The sequence below is a fragment of the Arachis hypogaea genome, chromosome 3 (genome assembly GCF_003086295.3).
Source record: "Arachis hypogaea cultivar Tifrunner chromosome 3, arahy.Tifrunner.gnm2.J5K5, whole genome shotgun sequence".
Classification (NCBI taxonomy): Eukaryota; Viridiplantae; Streptophyta; class Magnoliopsida; order Fabales; family Fabaceae; genus Arachis; species Arachis hypogaea.
Window position 1 is genome coordinate 141,149,243 of NC_092038.1, and position 21,011 is coordinate 141,170,253.

General features: G+C 30.3%; 3 protein-coding genes across 3 annotated transcripts; 1 reads left to right on the top strand and 2 right to left on the bottom strand.

Annotated features, from left to right (window-relative positions):
- Positions 1 to 5,842, bottom strand: LOC112734749 (putative clathrin assembly protein At2g01600). Its single transcript, XM_025784199.3, has 15 exons — positions 5,404 to 5,842; positions 5,118 to 5,187; positions 4,899 to 4,996; positions 4,231 to 4,369; positions 3,939 to 4,066; positions 2,533 to 2,625; positions 2,396 to 2,446; positions 1,974 to 2,039; positions 1,816 to 1,881; positions 1,646 to 1,726; positions 1,446 to 1,526; positions 1,146 to 1,322; positions 994 to 1,075; positions 766 to 890; positions 1 to 597 (listed from the first exon to the last, which is right to left on the bottom strand). Exons 1-15 carry the CDS (start codon positions 5,491 to 5,493, stop codon positions 238 to 240), a joined length of 1,707 nt encoding a protein of 568 aa, XP_025639984.1. The 5' UTR covers positions 5,494 to 5,842; the 3' UTR covers positions 1 to 237.
- Positions 5,843 to 7,197: 1,355 nt separating this feature from the next.
- On the top strand, positions 7,198 to 8,473 carry LOC112734751 (NAD(P)H-quinone oxidoreductase subunit L, chloroplastic). The gene is made up of 5 exons (XM_025784201.2): positions 7,198 to 7,598; positions 7,677 to 7,760; positions 7,839 to 7,949; positions 8,021 to 8,115; positions 8,206 to 8,473. Exons 1-5 carry the CDS (start codon positions 7,449 to 7,451, stop codon positions 8,357 to 8,359), a joined length of 594 nt encoding a protein of 197 aa, XP_025639986.1. The 5' UTR covers positions 7,198 to 7,448; the 3' UTR covers positions 8,360 to 8,473.
- Positions 8,474 to 8,951: 478 nt separating this feature from the next.
- On the bottom strand, positions 8,952 to 13,655 carry LOC112734750 (uncharacterized). Its single transcript, XM_025784200.3, has 10 exons — positions 12,952 to 13,655; positions 12,665 to 12,802; positions 12,145 to 12,333; positions 10,825 to 10,962; positions 10,583 to 10,701; positions 10,350 to 10,482; positions 10,139 to 10,268; positions 9,962 to 10,041; positions 9,689 to 9,823; positions 8,952 to 9,593 (listed from the first exon to the last, which is right to left on the bottom strand). Exons 1-10 carry the CDS (start codon positions 13,459 to 13,461, stop codon positions 9,369 to 9,371), a joined length of 1,797 nt encoding a protein of 598 aa, XP_025639985.1. The 5' UTR covers positions 13,462 to 13,655; the 3' UTR covers positions 8,952 to 9,368.
- Between the last annotated feature and the right edge of the window lie 7,356 nt (positions 13,656 to 21,011).

Below are 21,011 nucleotides of genomic sequence, written 5' to 3' on the forward strand. Positions count from 1 at the left end.
TCCAAAGAAAGCAATCCACAATTCTTTATATAATAAAATGATTATTACATTGTGTGTCTAAGTCTTGGATTTTATAAGGCAAGCATCCCAATCAAGAAACAACCTATCTAGCAACAAAGAAAGAAGAAAGTAGTAGTTGATCATTTTACAATTTCCACAACCCTAAAATGTAGAAAATCCATCTTGGTTTTGATTAAATACAAGCATGCATGCATCTCCAAAAAGGCATTCATTCCCTTACAACAAGCCAGTGCTTCCAAATGGATTGTTCTGCGGGTGAGAAACAGGATGTGCAGGGAAAGCCCCATAGCCACCATCTCCAAAGGGATTTGCTGGGTTCATCAGCATATGCTGTTGCTGCTGCTGTGGTGGCTGCGGCTGAAAGGGTTGTTGGTAAGGACCAAATGGATTCACTTGTTGCTGCCCCATTGACGCCATTTGGACATTGGTTGGCGGGGGGATGCTGCTTGACAAGGCGAATGGATCATTCACTTCAAATGGGTTCGGGACAGGTGCTCCATATACCGGTTGCTGTGCAGATCTGTACGCCGCTTCGTCGTATAAGCTGTTAAGAGTAAGAGAGTCCAATCCACCAGCCTGAAACACAAAATAAAATTAAAGATAAACATAGCTGCTAGAAGGATTTAGCTGTTCTCATCATTCACTCTGGACCAATCACTTACATAACTTTACATTGATTTTACACTAATATTAGTATCAATTTATAACTACTAACAACCCAGAATGATCAAACGAAGGTCCTACCAGTTGTCTATCATTGACTGAAGAAATATCGGTACTTGGAGTGGTAACCAGAGCAAGCTCCCATCCAGTTGGATCAAAATCTTTTGGTTGCGTTTGAGTAGCACTTGGGTTAAAAGCAGTAGTGCCTACTTGCACAAAACAGATGAGCAGAAACATTTCACAAAACCTTGACGAGCATCATAGTTTGCGAAGAAAACAAAAAGAGAAGCACCAAAAAAGAAAGCTCACCATTCTCGGTGGGGACTATGGCTAGGGCAAGGGCATTTCTTTCCTCTAGTGATGATGCATCAGGTGTGGTGTCATTCAATCCCTGCAATTGGGGCACAAATAAGTAAAGTTCAGGAAAGACAACTGAGATTATTTTGTATCTGAAAATGTACCAGTAAGTCTCCAGTTTCAAAATTGTTCTGCGGCGGTGGCAGAGAAGCAGGAGGAGGTGCAGACTCAGAATTGGAGGCAACATCGTTGTCAACACGAACTGATGGCTCCTGTTCTTCAACATGTACTTGAGTGTCTTCAATTTCAGGAGCATCTTCGGCTCTGTAAGTCAACTGAAGCTGTCAACACAGAAGAAAGAAGTTAATGTTTGAGGATTTCAGGATATCTAGCCAGGGTATAGAGAAACAAAATGACATAAAATAAGCTATAATGCCAACTGGGCACACAATAAACATACTAACCAATGGCTCATTTGGAACCGTCACTACTCGCGGTGCCTCCCTAATATACTCTTCCATGGTTGTGAGAAAAGATTGTGGAGGCTGAAAACCACAATCAAAACAATTGGAAATTGGCAGCCCCATGATAAAAATGGAACAGGAAGACCAATAATAAAAACGCTAAATTGAAGCATGAAATTGACACATTTGCAAAGACAAACCTCTCTTAAAACAGGAAACTGAAAATTCCTGGCAAGTTCCAACCCTTTGCAAACTTCATAGAAATCAGAGAGACTTGCGGCCTGCAAAGGTTGAGCTATTTTTTAAATACATGCATCATGAAATTAAAATAGATGTGTTGAGGTTAACAAAACTCTATACAAATCATCACCTGCTGACCAGCACGTTTATACGCTTCAAGAGCTTTAATAGCTTCATGCCTGGGCATCTCAAAAAACTGCAAAAACAAAATACCGCTTCACTTCCCATTATAAAACACATTTTACTGAACTTGATAACATTATATAGAGAACAATATGCTATATTTACCTTATCAACAAGATTGATAATGCCATCATTAATAGCACAATAAATCTTAAAGCTCTCTTTCAGTACCTAGAATAAGCCACAGAACCAGGTCAATTTCAAAATCAAATAATTACATACATTCCTCTAATACCAACTAGAGGAATAACAAAAAAAAGAGCCTAGTGTCATAGCCCTCACTAACCAAGAGGATGTGATGGATACCAATCTCACTTTGAATAAAAGAAACATTAGTAAATGGGCGCAGATATTTAAAATTTACTTCTATATTTCTAAGCCCAAAATAGTTAATATTTCCTTTTTCTATAGTTGCCATAAATAGAAATACAAGTGAAATGTAAACCCTGAAAATGCTCAGTGCTCAGTCACAGGTTTCCCAAAATTGTATACATGCATACTTTCCAAAATTATATATCAAGACATACCAGAGCCAAAGCATATTGTATCACATAATTGCTAACAGCTGCTCCTTCTGGCTGTAAATATAAAGATCAGCATACAATTAGTTTCTATGACTATGATACAAAAAGATAATAGATATCAAAATGTTTCAAAACATTACCCGGCAACCAACAAGTCTATATAGCAGCTGCTGCAGAGCAGGCAACTGCTCCAAGAGCTCCTCACTATCTAAATCCCTGGTCTTGCTGTACCCCTGCTTGAAACATAAATGATAATTGAAGACTTAAGAATTGAACATTGTACAACAAAATTATTATTAAAAGGAGCAAGATTTACAGTAGAAAAATAGTAGCAAGTCTAAACAAAATACATTAGCATACCTACAAACAGAAAAAACAAATACATCCACAAACAGCCATTATGTAGACTTCTACAATATCAATCAGCAATAGAAAAATAAGTGTTTCTGAATACATCAGCATACATTGCACATGACAGAAGAAAAACTATGTGAGATCTACGAAATAGCATTGTGCCATTTGCATTAATCCAATTAATTACCTCAATATACTGTTACGTACCCTCACAAAGGTGGGAGCAAAAAAGAAGATTCTATTGAGGCAGCAACAGGGGGCCAAGGGAATTCCTCCTTTACAGTAGCAAGAATAGGAGAGGGAAAAAAGCAAATAGTGGAGAATCACTTCTGTAACTAATTAGGCACATGGCAGATTTAGTTAGGAAAGAGAGATTCTGTTAGGTGGAGAATCACTTCTGTAACTAATTAGGCACATTGCACCTGGGTGTGTGATCCTAGGTTGATTCTGTTAGGGAAGAGAGATTCTGTTATATAAGGAAAAAGGGATAATGAGAGGGTAGGAATAAAAAGAGAGAATTGAAGCAAGAGTGGTAGTCACCCTAACACTACCATAGCATTTTTCTGTTCTATAATTTTCTGCATTTCCAGTATAATTCCATAACTGGTGAAGGGTTGATTTCATTCCTACCCCAGCTCTTCTAGTTTCATTGTTACATATACCCAAACAAAAAGATTGAGCTTCCTGAGAATTTTGAACTCCCAAATAGGTTTTCCTAGGACAAGCCTCTCATGGATAGAAGAATTAGTATGACTGAGTTTGAAGCAGAAAAAAGGGTCTAATTATCGAGCAAAAAGAAGTAAAAAACTTAAAAGGTTCTCACTATTGGTGAAGGATCACCTAAACCCTTATTACTGTCCCATAAAATATCAAAAGCCAATGTATCCCTGGTAAACAAGCTGTCATCAGACATGGGAACTAAAAGAAATTTCTTGTTGGATTGAAGGGAAGGCCAATTTCGGGAAGCATCTGAAATACTACTAATGACCTTCACCACCAGTATAAACGCATAAACATATTTGAAACATAGCAAGCTTTTCACTCGTAATTAGATACGAGTTTGGTAGCCGTAAATAGCATCAGACTGGTATTTATTTTCAGACGAACACTACCAAACGACATAAAACAATGTCATAGATACTACATACTTGAAATTTAGCAGCAATCACAAGGAAGAGATGAATGAAATTACCTTCTCCTGCCCTGGAGCAGGCTTGGGTAGCCGCTCAGCTTCAATATCATACTTCAGAATCCTAAAACATTCGAGTCTTTCTTCCAAAAATAATGCATATGTACGAACCCAGGCAGAGCAATCCCATGCTGAATGCAAATAAAATCACATAGGAAAAATAAAGTATGAAACTCAATTTAATTATAGGTGAAAAAATCATAAAATTTCATAACATTCTGTTGAAACCTCTAACTAGAACCCAAATGACCGCAAACCAAATAAAATACATAAAAAATGATAAGGTAAAGGTTACCAATTGGGCTAGAATCATCCTTAAAATTAGAAAGCTGTAGAATGCGTCCTCTCTGTGAGAAATTCAGAAGTTCTTCTCTAAAAGTTGGATCGCCCTCCCTCAATAACCGATGGATGACGATCAGCGTTTTCAATGCCACCTGTGAACAAGACAAAATGAAGAGAAATATGCATATCTATATCTAAATATTAAACAATTATGACCTAAATAAACCGAGTTATGCACTTGAGCTAGTAACAAATGCCAAATTACAGGTAGAGAAGATCAACAGTTACTGAAATCACATAGGGCAAGGTCTAAATTCTGGATAAACAGAAGAATCATGAATAATACAAAATACTCAGTTGAAATATCAATAGTTGAAGCACCTTGAAAAATTACAAGTATTGCATTGTGTTTAACAAGCAGGAAAGATGATTCGGTCCCAAAAATGAGACAAATAGAAAAGTACAGAATGCACAGAATCCTATTCCTCCCAAACAATCCACAAACTAAACACCATCCCAATCAAGAAAGAAAAGGGGCAAAGTACATGTCTAAGAAATGAACACAATACAAATTATTGGCTATTGAATACTCAAACAACATCATAACTGCAAGTTCCACTAATCTCAATTGATCATCACACAAACTGAGTATTAAATGCAATTTCCAATTAAATGTAATACCGTCCAATTTCGAGTCTTGGCCAGTCGACGGGAGAGTGCATGAATGCAGTATGCAACATCAGCCCTGGGACGAACAGCAGCAGTGGCAAAAAGAATCTCTGCAAACAAAACCCAAGAAAGAATGCAAATTTTACGATTCTCCCATTGCAAAATTGAAACCCTCAATATAAAGATCGATTTGGATCTATAGAGATCACGCAAATCTACAAAATCACTCACTTCTGAGATGTCTCTCTTTAGGAGGGCACTCAACATGGTTCGTGGCTTTGACTATCGCAACGTCCAAATCCTAACAATAGCAAAACCAATCAACCCGCCCAAGATGAGAGAAGAAACCCATCAAAGAAAACACAATTAAATTAAAAAAAAGAAAGAAAATAGAAGCGAATCGAGGAGAGGGGATTTTTCTTGGCATCCAAACACCTATCTTTAGAAAACGGAAGAAAGAGGAGAAAATAAAAATAAAATTTTTAGGGAAATAAAAAGACCCAATTAAAGAGAGTACCGCGTAATCGCTGTTGACATGGGCGAGACCCACTTTGGTAGAATCTTTGAGGGCACCATAGGCTCTTCTCCAAGACTGAAGCGTACCCATTTTTTGAGTTCAAGCGATGATCTATCTCTCTCACTCCCTCGCCTCTCTCTCTCTCTCTTGCTAGATTTTTCTCTCTCTAGGATCTTGCGTGTGTGATGGGTATTGATCAGAGGGCAATGAAGAGAGAGAAAGTGAGGGACTTTGATCAAAGAATATTGAAATTTTCTTCGAACTGCTGCAACTATGCGAAGGATTGAAGAAAGAATCGAATTGGGTATTCCGACAACCTTGGCTTTTGACGGCCCCTCCCTTCGCTGTGCGTCATCATCTGTTTATTTTGTTATTTATTTATTTTATATAATATATTTCCGGTAACATTCTTTTTTGAAAGTATAAAATAAAAGTCCTTGTAGTATTATTTTGATGAAATTGGTTACTTGAAAGTAAAGTGTGAAAATGTTATTCCAATAAAATGTGAAAATGTTATTCCAAAGTTTATGTTGCTCACAGAAATAAATTTAAAAGATGTTAACGATAAATAAATTTTAAAAAATTTAAAAATATAAAAAAAATTAGATATTAAATATATGATAAAAATTATATTTTAATATAATTTTTTTAAGTATTATTATAAAAATAAAATATTTTTATTTTTAAAATTTTATAATTTTTTATCAAATAACTTTTTTTAATTTTTTTAGTTGTGAATGATTAAATTTTTTTATAATAAAAAAATTTAAAAATTATATTTTATTTTAAATTTTTTATACATTTTTTAATATTTATTCTAATATTGACACAAAATTCAGATTAGATAATCTATTTGTTAAATATGAATTTTTTTTTATTTATAAAAAATATAATATTTATTAGTTTTTTGTTATATTTTAAAATTATTTAAAATTGTATTATCGATAATATTTTTCAAAGATCTTATTATTAGCGCCTAAATCTTTTGGTTATTAAGTATTAGGTAATAGGTTTATTAAGTATTAGCGCTTGAATCTTTTGGTTTATTAAGTATTAGTTAACAATCCCAATGTTTGTTGTCACCTCTCCCTCACCATCGAATCAAGCTCTCTTTTATCTCTTTCAACTTTTAGGGGGGTTGTTACTTGTTAACCAAAAAACCAAACAGAAAAGATGGCCTCTAGAGTTTGGAATTTAAGAGTGTAAACGGATTTGAATGTTACTTATTTAAGTATTAAGATATTATGGTGTTTTGTTTTTGTAAAATCATAACCTAAACAAATACGATTACTTTTTTTAACTGAATATTTTTTATTTTTTTTTTAAATGAATAGCTCCAAGAAAAACAAACTCAGGTTGAAATTGTGACAATTATGAGAGTAAGGATCATACAAGTGTGAGATGATGAGGAACAAAGATGTTTCTAATCAATTCTAACCTTTTTGAGAGACAAATTGATTCTAACTAATATTAATCCTCTAATCTAATACTTAACATTATTGTCATCGCAATAATGTACTAGCTAAACAAATTTCACTAACCATCCATGGTAAGTTTTTCTGAGGGATCAGGTTGTCTCATGACAAACATAATCAAAGTTCAAATTGTCTAATTTTTGTCTTGAACAGCATTGTCTTTTGAAAAAATTGAAAGAAGTGTCGACTCTTAAATTATGAGTTCACTTGCATAAAATTTTAACCCAACTAATTGGTTGATGCTATTAGAATCAAGAGCAATGATTTGGTGTGGAAGTGAGACTATATTATAGTAAAGACTGAAGGAACGGTGTTGGTTGGACTAACTACGCAATCATAAACATCACGAGAAAAATAAATAAATAAATAAATAAATAAATAAATAAATAAAGGAATTTTACAAGCTGAAAGGACAAGAAAAAGAAGGAGTGGTGGCAGATGAGTCTCAATAAAGACGTAATCTATTCAATCCGCCGTTTGATTTTGTCATCTATTTTGCCACACTTGCCTTCCATGGAACTCATCAACTAAGCAAAATCAAAGGATAAGGAAAGCAGCAATTTACAGAACATGAGCTCCTCACTCAACTTTCATCTCCATCTTCATCTTCCTAAAGCTCTGCCTCCACTCCCCACTCCACCACGTGGCACTTCCTCTCTCTTCATTGCTTCCAAACACGAACAACCATCTCACAAGACCACCTCTTCCCAATCACTACATGTACATCTTCTCCCCAGCCAGTAGTTTAATTTGTAAGATCCTTTTAAAGAATCTTATCTGACTTGAATCCAATTGTAGATCACATGCAGCGGCAAACATGACTATTTCAGCATGGAGAAACAAGGTGTGGCACTGCACATAGGAGCAGCACTCTTGGCCTTGGTGAGATTCTTATATACATAGAAATTGAGTTTGTTGTGTTGTTTTTAGACAGAGAGTTGAGTGTGGCTACTTCAACAGGCGGAGCAGCCAGCATTAGCAGTCACCGGAGAGAATAATCACCCAGTAGAACTCACCTGGATTTTAACACAAGCCGGCATTGTTTTCTTTTTCTACTTCCTCGTCGCACCGGTAGGTTGTTTCCTATGCTGTTCTGTGCTGTTTGGTGTTCATCCAACTGAAACTTGGTGAATGAATTGCAGCCAATAATCATGAACTGGCTTAGGATAAGGTGGTACAGAAGAAAGCTTGGGGAGATGTATCTCCAGTTCATGTTTGTCTTCATTTTCTTCCCAGCGTAAGACCCTCTTACTCTCAACTCTCAAGTCTTAAACCAAACTAAACAGTTGCCACAATGCTTGTTTTTTATTTATTTATTGTGTTGTAGGATTATTCTGTGGGCACCATTTCTCAACTTCAGGAAGTTCCCAAGGGATCCATCCTTGAAGTTCCCTTGGTCTGTACCCGAAGATCCTTCAAAAATTAGAAATTCATACTCTAAGTATCCATTTGCCGAACCTGAAGATTATGATTATCCGTGATTTTAAGATCACAATACAGCACATCACTTGTGATTGTAATTCCGAGACTAAAGTACACTTCTCCCCAACTGCATTGTTGTGAATGTAGAAATATACACCTCCTGCTTCTGCTTACAGAATGCGTTGAGTATTCAATTGCAAGAAATTAATAGGTAAAACTTAAGACCAATCTCAACTCCGATAAACTGTTTCTAAGATTAGTAGTTTAGTACTATTCATTCAAGTATTGTTACACGCAGTTGAAACAGCAGAAATACATCAACCACTTTCTATCAGTAGCTTCCCAAGATTGATCATTGATATATATGACAAACATAAACTTGTAATGATTAACCGTATAAAATAGCCAACCATAATCAGTTCAGCAATTGAATTGTTGTATTAGCAATTATTATATTGATTCCAAATTTAGCAACATCATGCGAGCTTGAAGCAAAGCAATCATATGTTTGTATTCTGTATCGACCGGATTCTTCTATAAGCTGCACGGGAACGTTGTTCGTTGGAAGGAAAAATATATAATAGAAATCGAAGAAAAAGAAAAACATAAGGGAGATGAGGGAAGAACCCTGATAAATGGACAATAGTGAAATGTAGGGAAAATGTTGTGTGCCCAGCTCTTTTCTTTTTTTCTTTTTCCCGATCAAAAGTGTGCCCAGATTTGATTCAACTAAACTCACTTCAGAATACACTGTAATTACCTATGGCATTTTGCCGCATGGTTAATGTAAGGCATTAAAATAACTAAAATTTGGGAACTCAACCAAAACAACATGAAATAAATTATAAAATGGTCAAACTAGAGTAAAGCTCAAAGCAGTGTCGACCGCAACTATTCTGTATCTGCCGAAAAGTATCTGAACCAAGTGTACAACCTCCGCATTATGCCCTTTATTATGAGGCAATTGGTCTACTGTACCCATTTTGTCAACGGGATTCGGATGGAAAGAAATTTCCTGCTTGGGTGTGAGCAACCAACTGCCAGCAATGCATAATATTTTCAGAGCGCTCACTGCTGAGGGTTGAAAACCGCAGAGAGCTTCTGAACATCCCACGACTCCAAGTTGGGGGACAAGAACACAAATCCCACAGCCAGAGCAAGGACTGTAACGGTCAAACATGCTGTGCAACCATGGCTTCGGGTAACTCTTCCTAATATTATCTTACAATATTTATCTGCATCCTTGAAGAGTGCTTGGCGAGAATCTGTCCCAGTAGTCAATACTTTCTCATTCTGTAGCCAAAAATAGTTCAATCCATTATATACCAAGTCAAATATTCCACTACTTCACTACAATACACACAATTCAATGATAAGCAAGAAACTACCTTTATTTTAAAACCCTTCAGTGTATCCCTTAGTGCCTCATAAGGAGACAATTTTGCTGATTGCTCCTTCCAATCATCAGAAAGCTTCTTCAGAACTGAAACGCTTGCTTCAATGTTGTCCTGATAAACTCGTTCCTGGCCATGTAAATTAAAAATTAAGACAAAATAAGTAAATTGAATATGTTGAATCAATGAATGGAAGTTAAAATATTTTTAAAGAGAACACAACTTTTGCATAAATCAACACGAACACTAATAAATAAAATAGCTCACCCATTGCTTGTAGCACTCAGTGCTCTGGCTGAAACACCAAATACAGATACCAGCTGCTTCTTTGGACAACTCAGGATTATCTGAAAAATACATCTAATGTTCAAAATATCCTAAAAAATATTTCATCTAAATAAGAAAAGTCCACATATGAAAACATAAAACCAGGCTTTTCCATACTTTCTCCTGCTGCTTTGATAGCGAAATTGAACATCTGCTGTCCAACTTGCTTCATTGATTTACTTCCCGGGGAACCACCAAGAGCCACCTCTTTCAGAGTGGGATATATGGCCTCAAATCTTTCAGTAGCCTACATAAAAGTAGAATATAGAGTGTTTTAGACTTATGATACATTTAAAGACAGAAATAGACAAGCCAGCATAACATTTACCTTTACTCTAGCTGAAGATGTAGGGAAAGTAACCCGGAGCAAAATTTCAAAAGCAGGAGGAGGAATTAGGCGTTCCCCTTTCCTTACAGCACCATTTACTAAAACAGGCCGTGCTTTAGGGGTTGATAAAATTCTGCCAGCAAATCACATAAAAGATAAACAAATAAATAAATAAAATTATCAATTACACCAACGTTGAGAAAACATTTCAATTTTTTTTTTAAAGTACATACTTCTCAACCAGCTGCAAAACCAAATCCCTAGATTGTGGGTTTCCACTTTTGCTAGTCACTATAGGTAGGAGATTCCGTGACCAAGCAAACAACCCTACTGACAGATCTCCTACTGAAGCCTAAAAGAAATGTTTAAATATGAAGCATTAGCAAAATAAAAGGGAAAGATAAATTTCTCCTTTTGAAAAGTTTAAACAGAAGATATTTTGGGATGTATAGAAGTTGACTGCATCTTATCTTACCTGAGTTATCATCCATACAATCACTGGAAGCTTATCTTGCCCTTGATACTTGGTATTGTCCCTCAATGATGGCAACACAGCAATAAGAACATCAGGCTTCCGACGCAATACCATTGCCAAAACAGCAAATATTGCAACCTGAAGGTCATGTAAATTCAATGTCAATGTGCATATGATAGATTGGGGAGAAAAGAAAACATGTTTGCATTTGGAAAGCCACACATAAATAGAAAGTTCGAACATAATCATCTTTAAAAAACATGAATAAATAATCTGTCAAGTAAAAGAAACAGGGCAAAATAAAATCAAGAAAAATGATGATGCCAGAGCAATGAAATCAGAACTGCAATGTACAAAGCAACATTTTAATTCAAATTTAACATATGGTAGATTCAGATGGAAGTATTCGTTATCATTTTCACCTTCATTTTCAAATGCTTTCAAAATTTAGAAAAGAAATCATATCCACTGGATAGTTTAAAAGGCACAAGATAGCTTATTTTTCCAACTCTTGGAACGTGGAAATACGTGAATGGCAACTGAAGAACATGGTCATTTGACATCCTAGGCCCCTACACTATCGAATGCCCCTTAAACCGCAGGCCAACAAGATAATTATAAATCATGTCCATATTAGAACCACGAAATCTAAATCTCTTTATAACAACCCCCCCCCCCTCCTCTTTCTCTTTTCTCTCTCTTTTGTTTAACATCTTGAAAAAAATTACAAATGCATGCTGATGTTTGTACTTGCATATGCCAAGGTCAAAGAAGATCCCCATAGAAATTTGAGACATCATACATAAAAATGAAATTAAAATTCAGCAACATTGAGCCCTATCCACTGGCCTCTCGAAAGGATATACAAATCCAAGCCACTTAAACACTTAGAAAAGAGGTTATCATATGAAATCTGCTAACTTACCACAAATAATAGAAAACATCAAACGGCACATAGGTACATACGTAAGAAAGTCACCCTCACCCTCAGACACTAATCAAGCACTCATATTGCAACAGGCTATAGAAAGCAAGATTTGGCTTCCTAAAAGGAAGGTTTCTTTTGTTAATTAATAATGCTTAGGGACGAAGATTGTTCACTTGAACTCACACGTTTGCCAGGAGAAGTATTCGGTATATTTGTTTGAGCTTTAGCTTTGTTTCTGTTTGGTGGGTGGCTTTCTTATTAGTTTTGGATTCAATATGATCCTTCTCTATCCATCCTAATCTTCTAACGGAGGTAACTTCTGTTTTTCCAAAAAAACCAACAGGGGGGGATTCAGCATTGCATGACAAAGAAGCCTATTTGGCATGAATTACCTGAGATTTTGATGACACTTGTTGCACAGCCTTTTTGGAACCCTTGGCAACAGTCTGTTGGCTAGCTAAGTCAGCAAGAATGCTGTCTAAAGCCCAAAGCACAAAGGAACTAAGTGCTTCAGGGGAACGTTGGTTGATCCAATCTGCCGATGTCTTATAAACAGCATCAGGTATGTGAGAAAATGGAACCTGAAAAAAAGACATAGCTATTAATGAGTGGCACGTGAAGAAATAAGAAAGTAGAACCACTATTCTGATGAACAACATAAGATAGAATATGAACTGTTAGACTAGCAAAAATTATTAAATAAATGCTCTCACAGTCTATCTGCATGTTAAGTTGCAAAATTATGCAAACATATTTGCCAGAAAGAAAAAGATACATCAATGATCAATGCTTCAAACACTCGGGCACACAGCATCACAGTTGTGTAATGACACATACAATTTAGAATCAGCAAGAGTCACATCAAGAATGATATTTCATCCCCAGAATAAGAAACAACAATGCAAAACTCACATCAACAATCTTAGCCACTGGTGACTCCCTGAACAACTTCACCCATGGAAACTGGGAAGCGTTAACAGCAGAAAAAGCACGTCCGAAATAATCTGCAAACCGCATCATTTGTATATCCTGCTGCTTCTCGTACGATGACTGTTTCAACAATAACACCAAAAAACAAAGTCAAATCAAACCCAACCCAAATGCATGTGCTACCAGATCTAACAGATCAAACTCTAACACGAATCATTAACATGCAACATTCATTTGGCACAAAGCGCAAGGGATTCAAATTGGCGTACCGATATATCAACAAGAAAAGCTCCCAGATCAGCTGCGTCGATCTTCGAGGCGGCCTCCGACACCGTCACCTTCGGCTTCTTCGGCTTCTTCTCCTTCACCTTCTTCGCCTCCTCCGCTTTCCCGTTCTCTGCGTGACGATCCGTCTCGTCATCATCGTCGGAATCGTAATCGTTGTAATCACGAGTCCGCTGCCTCGATCTGACAGGAGCATCGTCGAATCCTTCTTCGGCCACCCTCCGCGCCTCAAGAATTCTCCGGCGTCGGTCCTCCGACTGAAGCTCCAGCGACCTGAAAACGCCATCGGAGCCGGAGAGCATGCCGTTGGAGGCGAGCTTATTGGAATTGGCGCGCGAATCGTTAGCGGCGTCAGCCTTGTTCGGCTTCTTCTTCTGTCGCTTGGCGTAGGTGACCTTCTGCCAGCCATGGTCGGCGCCGTGAGAGGCAGCGGAGGAGACACCGTTGGATTCGGCGGCAGCGGATTCGAACGCAGATGCGTGCTTATCCTCCATTGTTATTGCTGCTGTGAAGGGGGAAAACGGATATTGTGTGTCTGAGTCTATATCAGTTTCTCGGGCGAGATGAGAAAATCCGAAGGGGAGGAACGAGAAAGTGATGGAAAGAGAGAAAGTGAAAGGAAAATTGAAGAAGGTTGAAAAGGAAGGATTTGTTGCAGGTGTTGACTTTCTGAAATTGACCTCGTTCTCTCCACGGAATTACCGCTATGCCATGTGGTAGTTGTGTTAAAACGGGCACGTGTTCTATCGAATGGCATCCCAACACGTGTATATTTATATCCTGAGTACTTATTCAAAAACAACATTTGTAACCATCTTATCATAAAAGATTAGCTTCTTGTTTCTTCAAAACAGTTTAAAAAAAACACACACACCAAACTATTTAAAAAAATATATACATTTGCCAAACAAACATATTCAGAACCAAACAAACATTTAAAATAATATATGATATAAAAATTAAAAATATTGACATTTTTATTTATAAAATATACATTTTTTATCATACTAAAATAATATAAAATAAATCATCTCAATAAACTAAAGTATTGTAAATATTACATATATCATCTAAAATAAAAAATATTATAAAATAATACTCATAATAAATACAATAAAGAGTACATTCAATAATAAATTAAAAAATTATTATTATAAATATTTTTTTATAAATTATTAAATAATCTCATTATAAATTATAAATAATTATTTATAATTCTATTAATATTTTAGCATCTTTATAAAAAATAGGTTAACCTTTTTTATAAATATTAGTTAATATTTTGAGTTAATAACTTATTTTATATTATTAAAATCTAAGATTTAGAATTTAGTCTTTAATATTTAAAATTTATAAATTTTTTGTCAAAAAAATTATATTTTGTTAGTCTTTAATATTATTAACTAAATTTAGCATTGAATTTATTGACTGCAATACTATCCAAATCATTGATTGGTTTTTATATAAAAATATTCTTATTCTATTCGGTATTTAATTTTGGTAAAATATCAATTAATTTTGAATTTAGTTATTATATGTTCTAACTTCTAAAGACACATAATAAATTATTTTTTTTTCAAAGATAAAAAGACTTGAATCCACGACCTCTTTAAATAAATATGGTAAGTATGAAGAAATTATATCATTTAAGTTATAACTCATTGACATACATAATAAGATTGTTATTAATAAAAATTTTAAATTTTTTATTTTAACAAATGCTCAACAAATCATTAAAAATTCAACTTTATCACTTTATCAAAACAACTCTTTTAATTAAAATTTTTAATTTTACTAAATTTATCTTATTTAGTATTTATTAATTATAATGATAATTAATAAATGTTAAATAAAATAAATTTAAACTATTTTAACTGATTTTCTTTATCTTTCAAATATTATTATTATAAAATAAAAGGTACATTATAAAAATAATTACATAATTTATACGCAAAATCATATAAATTATGTGTGTTATTTATGGAAAATACATTGCTAAGATTAGTTAATAATTCATTACTTGTATTTTATTTACTAAAAAACCAAAAATATATTTTGATTAAATTAGGTAATAAATAATTATTTATAATTTATAATAAGATTTTCAAAAATTTATGAAAAATATTTATAATTATTATTTTTTTATTTACTATTGAATGTACTCTTTATAATTATTAAATGAATTTTTTATTATACTTTTTTATATACGTTTGTACCATAGTAAATAGGGATGGCAATACCACCCGAACTCGCACCCTTACCCGCTCGGAATGGGTAATTACCCACCCACCACCGGGGCGAATTTTTAGCGGGGCGGGTTCTTGTGATGATCGGGTTGGGTCGGTTTTAGATAATATCCGCCCCGCTATATATATAATATATATAATTTTAATATATAATATGTATAATATATGTAAAACAATTAGTAAATGATTAATAATATTGTATCATATTTAAATTTTTATTTTAATTTATGTTATGTATGTGATGATGGTTATATAAATTTTGAAATTTTATTTTATTTATTGGATTTTAATAATTATAGGGACGGGGCGGGTACCCGCATAGGCGGGTTAGGATTCAACGTTTTACTACCCGCGGATAAAAGCGGAGTAGGTTCTATGCGGGTTGTTATACGACGGAGCGGGGTCGAGTAGAGCAAAAACCCGCCCCTACCCGCTCCCCGCTCGTTGCCACCCAATTAGTAAATCAAATTAACATACATCTATTTATATATTTTGGTGAATACATAATAAATTGAATTGCATTATGTCAATTTATTAATAGTTCACATGCATGTAAATGGAAAGTCTCGTTTGATTTATTTGGTTAATAATAACAGAGTAAATGGAATTGTACTCATTTAATTCACTAGAGATCTAAGCATTTATGTATAAATCAAAGTAGCTTGAATCGTTTTACCATATTCTCTACTAAATTGATAGGATCCGTTGGATATACTATTGAAATTTATAATTCGATTAATCCTTATACGAATGTAAGGTTTTTAACTTTGGATAATATATATATATAATATTTGCCATGCTTTGATTTATTGGAGTAATTTATCCAATAATATATTTTTAATTTGTATTATTTAATAATCATTAAAAGTTATATATAAATTAGTAATAATTATTTTATTAAATTAAATAATTATAATATAAATAATATATTAATAATTTATTTATTGCTAATATTTTATTACAAAATATAAAATATTAACTTGTTAAGAAATATTTATTTAGATTTCATATATGAATTATTAACAATAAAATATTAAAAATAAATAATTTTAAATTAATAAAAAATATTTTTTTTATATTATTATTTGAATCAACCAAACAATTATCACTAATATAATAACTATTATTGAAAAGTATTTTAGACAAATAAATTAAAAAGGTAAGTTATTTTAATCATACAAAACATAAGAGTGTACATTTCATAAATTTATAAATAAAAAATATTATTTAGATATCTATAGGAGAGTAAAAAATTAATTAAACTATTAACCAATTAAATTAAAAATCTTAAATTATCATCAAATAATAGATTATAAAATTTTTATAATAATTATTGCGGTGATAAATAATGATACAATTAGATGATAGTGTAATTAGAAGTATATTTGTAAGTTGATAATCTTTCAAACTGAAATAACTAAAGTATATCCATGTTTATATTTCATTTTTATATGCATATAACAAATTGGATTTACTATTAAAAAAACAAATTTAAATAAAAATTATTTAATAAGTTGAAATTAGAAGTAATTGAAAGTGTAAATTTTGCATTCAAGTGTTATGACATGTAAATATGCACAGAATAAAGTTAGATAAACTAAATTTTTAATTAAGTATTTTTTTTTGGCATATGCATGACTGCTTCTTCCTCTTATTTATCCTCTACCTCCTCTTATTCATTAAAGGTTGTTGTCATTATTATTAGGTGAATATTATAGTGTTTTTGAATTGTGTCTAACTTACTAAAAAAAATAATATTTAATAAATTTTAAATATTTTATTTTTTGTTTTAAATATTTTATTTTTTATTTTAAAAAATAAATTAGACAATTTAAATACTATAGTAAAAGACACTATAAAACCCACCTTATTATTATTGGTGTTGTAGTAGTCTGCCTTTTTAAACTATCCTAGTAGTCTGTCTTTTTCTTCTTCTTTCATCTCACCTGTTTTTTTTTCTTTTTTTTTTTTTATTTTCCTCTTTCTTCTTTTTTCTTTTTTCTCGTTTTCTTTCGTTATCATCATCATTATTGTCATTTTATTCTCTTTCTCTTATATACATTTAACAAAGATATTGAATACTTTTTTTTTCCTCATCGTTCTTTTCTTCCTTTTTCTTCATCATCCTTCTTTATTATTATTGTTATCTACTTCTTATTTTTTTCCTATATATGTTTAATAAAAATATTGAGCACATGAGTTTTGATGTACAACACAAAAATTTTGATATACATCGTACAGAAATTAATGCACAAAATTTTTTTTTGTGCTATATCAAATAAATTTATGTGCTATATACAAAAATTAATGTGATATATCCATTAATTGGATATGTTTAAAATGAGCACAATAATTATATACTTATTGAATGTGCTATATTTATATAGATCATTAGATTTTATTAGATAAAAATCAAAAGCTAATATAAAAGAAGAGCATTGATAGACTCTAATAATTGGGTATGTCTAAAACAAGCACAACAATTATGTGTTTATTGGATACGCCATATTTATATAGACCATTAGATTTGATTATATGGAAATTAAAGGCTAATATAAAAGAAGAGCATTGATGGACTCTAATAAATACAGAATATCCTAGTACATAAATAAATACTTTAAATGGCAATATTTTAATACACAATACTTTAAAGAGTAACAGAATTTTTTATTTTTAAATAATTAAATATAAAACATATAAATACAAAAAATATGAGTATTCTTTATTTAATAAGATTAATTATTATGCAAAAAATTATTATGACTTATGATATTAAAAAAATTATATTAAAATAAAATTTTAAACTATAACATAAAAATATAAAATAATTAAAATTTTATTTTATATTACTTGACAAATAATTAGATTATTATATTCAAAATTTATTAACTAACTAATTTTATTAAAGATATTATTATATAATATAATTTTTCATCAAAATATTTTAAAAATATAATTTATTTAAAATATTATATATAATACATGAAAATATTAACCTTTTCATTTTTTTCAAATTTTTTTAAAAACAAAATAAATAATATAATTCTAAAAACATGCCTATCATATTACATATTTACTTATATTAGTAAGACCTAAACTAATTAAACTTACGTAATTAAAAATATAAAACATATAAATACAAAAAAATAAAAATATTTTAGAAATATTATGACAATATATATATATATATATGGTCGAGTTAGAGAATAAAAAATTTAACTAAAACAATAAAATAATACTTGAAAATAATAAAAATAAAAAATGATCTTATTAATTTTAAATATTATATATATGAAACTTTAAATGTTAATTTTAATAAATAAAAAATATTTATTTTTGTATTTATATGTTTTATATTTTTAATTACGTAAATTTGGTTAGTTTAGGTGTTACTAATATAAGTAAATATATAATGTGATAGCCATGTATTTTGAATTATATTATTTTTATTCTGTTTTTCTAAAAAAATTGAAAAAATGAAAAAGGTTAATATTTTCATGTATTATATATAATATTTTAAATAAATTATATTTTCAAAATATTTTGATGAAAAATTATTTTATATAATAATATCTTTAGTAAAATTAGTTAATTAATAAATTTTTGAATATAATAATCTAATTATTTGTCAAGTAATATAAAATAAAATTTTAATTATTTTATGTTACAATTTAAAATTTTATTTTAATATAATTTTTAATATTATAAAAATTTATTGTATAATAATTAATCTTATTGAATAAAAAATACTCATATTTTTGTATTTATATATTTTATATTTAATTATTTAAGAATAAAAGATTCTGTTGCCATTTAAAGTATTGCGTATTAAAGTATTGTCATTTAAAGTATTTTTTATGTACTAGGATATTCTGTATTTATTAGAGTCTATCAATACTCTTCTTTCATATTAGCCTTTGATTTTCATCTAATCAAATCTAATGGTCTATATAAATGTGGCGCATCCAATAAGCACATAATTGTTGTGCTCATTTTAGACATACCCAAGATAATTACAGAATATTCTATTACATAAATAAATATTTTAAATGATAATAATCTAATACGCATTACTTTAAATGGCAACATAATCTTTATTCTTAAATAACTAAATATAAAACATATAAATACAAAAAATATGAGTATTCTTTATTCATTAAGATTAATTATTATACAAAAAAAATATAATATTAAAAATATATTAAAATAATATTTTAAACTGTAATATAAAAATATAAAATAATTAAAATTTTATTTTATATTATTTGATAAATAATTAGATTATTATATTCAAATTTATTAACTAATTATTTTTGTTAAAATTGTTATTATATAATATAATTTTTTATCAAAATATTTTAAAAATATAATTCATTTAAAATCTTTCATATAATACATAAAAATATTAACTTTTTTATTTTTTAAATTTTTTAAAAAAATAGAATAAATAAATAATATAATTCTAAATACATGTCTACCACATTATATATTTATTTATATTAATAAGATCTAAACTAATCAAACTTACGTAATTAAAAATATATACAATGACAAAACTGAAATCATAAATTGGATCGGATAACAATTAAATGAGATAATTTATTTATCTATCAGCATATATAGTAGATAATATAGATAAGAACATAATTTATTTATTTATTTTAATATTTTTAATTGTATAAATTTTATTAGTTTAGGTCTTACTAATATAAGTAAATATATAATGTGATAGACATGTATTTAAAATTATATTATTTATTCTATTTTTTAAAAAAAATTAAAAATAAAAAAGTTAATATTTCTATGTATTATATAAACTATTTTAAATAAATTATATTTTTAAAATATTTTGATGAAAAATTATATTATATAATAATATTTTTGACAAAAGTAGTTAGTTAATAAATTTAAATATAATAATTTAATCATTTATCAAGTAATATAAAATATTATTTTAATATATTTTTTTAATTTTATAAAAAATGTTTGCATAATAATTAATCTTAATAAATAAAGAATACTCATATTTTTTGTATTTATATGTTTTATATTTAATTATTTAAGAATAAAAGATTCTGTTACCATTTAAAATATTGTGTATTAAATTATTGTCATTTAAAATATTTATTTATGTACTAGAATATTCTATATTTATTAGAATCCATCAGTGCTCTTTTTTTATATTGGTCTTTAATTTTCATCTAATAAAATTTAATGATCTATATAAATGTGGCACATCCAATAAGCACATAATTATTATGCTCATTTTAGAGATACCCATTAATTTATGTGTTATGTATAAATTTTTTTGTATTCTGTAATAAAATTTGTATACTTTGTAATGAAATTTTAGGTTTTGCTAGATAGATAATGACTTTTGTAAACAATGTAAACATTAAGTTTTAGAATTGACTCAATAAAGTAAAAAAAATACTCCACCCTCAAATTACCTCATAAACTTTAATATTAAGATAATCATCTGCACACCTAGTGAATTGAACATCCAATCATTGTTAACTGTGCATGAGTAAATCGAATTAAAAAAAACAACAATCCAATTAAAAATAATGAACATAATTATCTGCATACCTATTGAATTAAACATCTAATATATTCATTGTTCACATTGTTTAACATTCTCATTGTCTATTATACTTATCCTAAAATTTCCTTTTTTTTAGACTTACCAACTTAGTTAGACTTATTAAAAAAAATGCTTTTTTTTTATATATATATATATAAACCAATTTGCATTGAATTAGATCCAATTTAAATTGAATTAAATTGATGTTAAAAAT

Excerpts from the sequence above, each read along its gene's own strand:
- LOC112734751 (XM_025784201.2), top strand. The coding sequence starts at position 7,449 with ATGAGCTCCTCACTCAACTTTCATCTCCATCTTCATCTTCCTAAAGCT. Across the intron at positions 7,599-7,676 it reads CCTCTTCCCAATCACTACAT|ATCACATGCAGCGGCAAACA; the intron begins GTACATCTTCTC and ends ATCCAATTGTAG. Across the intron at positions 8,116-8,205 it reads GTCTTCATTTTCTTCCCAGC|GATTATTCTGTGGGCACCAT; the intron begins GTAAGACCCTCT and ends ATTGTGTTGTAG.
- LOC112734750 (XM_025784200.3), bottom strand. The coding sequence starts at position 13,461 with ATGGAGGATAAGCACGCATCTGCGTTCGAATCCGCTGCCGCCGAATCC. Across the intron at positions 12,334-12,664 it reads CAGTGGCTAAGATTGTTGAT|GTTCCATTTTCTCACATACC; the intron begins GTGAGTTTTGCA and ends TCTTTTTTTCAG. Across the intron at positions 10,483-10,582 it reads GTTTTGCAGCTGGTTGAGAA|AATTTTATCAACCCCTAAAG; the intron begins GTATGTACTTTA and ends ATTTGCTGGCAG.
- LOC112734749 (XM_025784199.3), bottom strand. The coding sequence starts at position 5,493 with ATGGGTACGCTTCAGTCTTGGAGAAGAGCCTATGGTGCCCTCAAAGAT. Across the intron at positions 4,370-4,898 it reads CCAAGACTCGAAATTGGACG|GTGGCATTGAAAACGCTGAT; the intron begins GTATTACATTTA and ends TCTTGTTCACAG. Across the intron at positions 2,447-2,532 it reads ATAGACTTGTTGGTTGCCGG|CCAGAAGGAGCAGCTGTTAG; the intron begins GTAATGTTTTGA and ends TTATATTTACAG.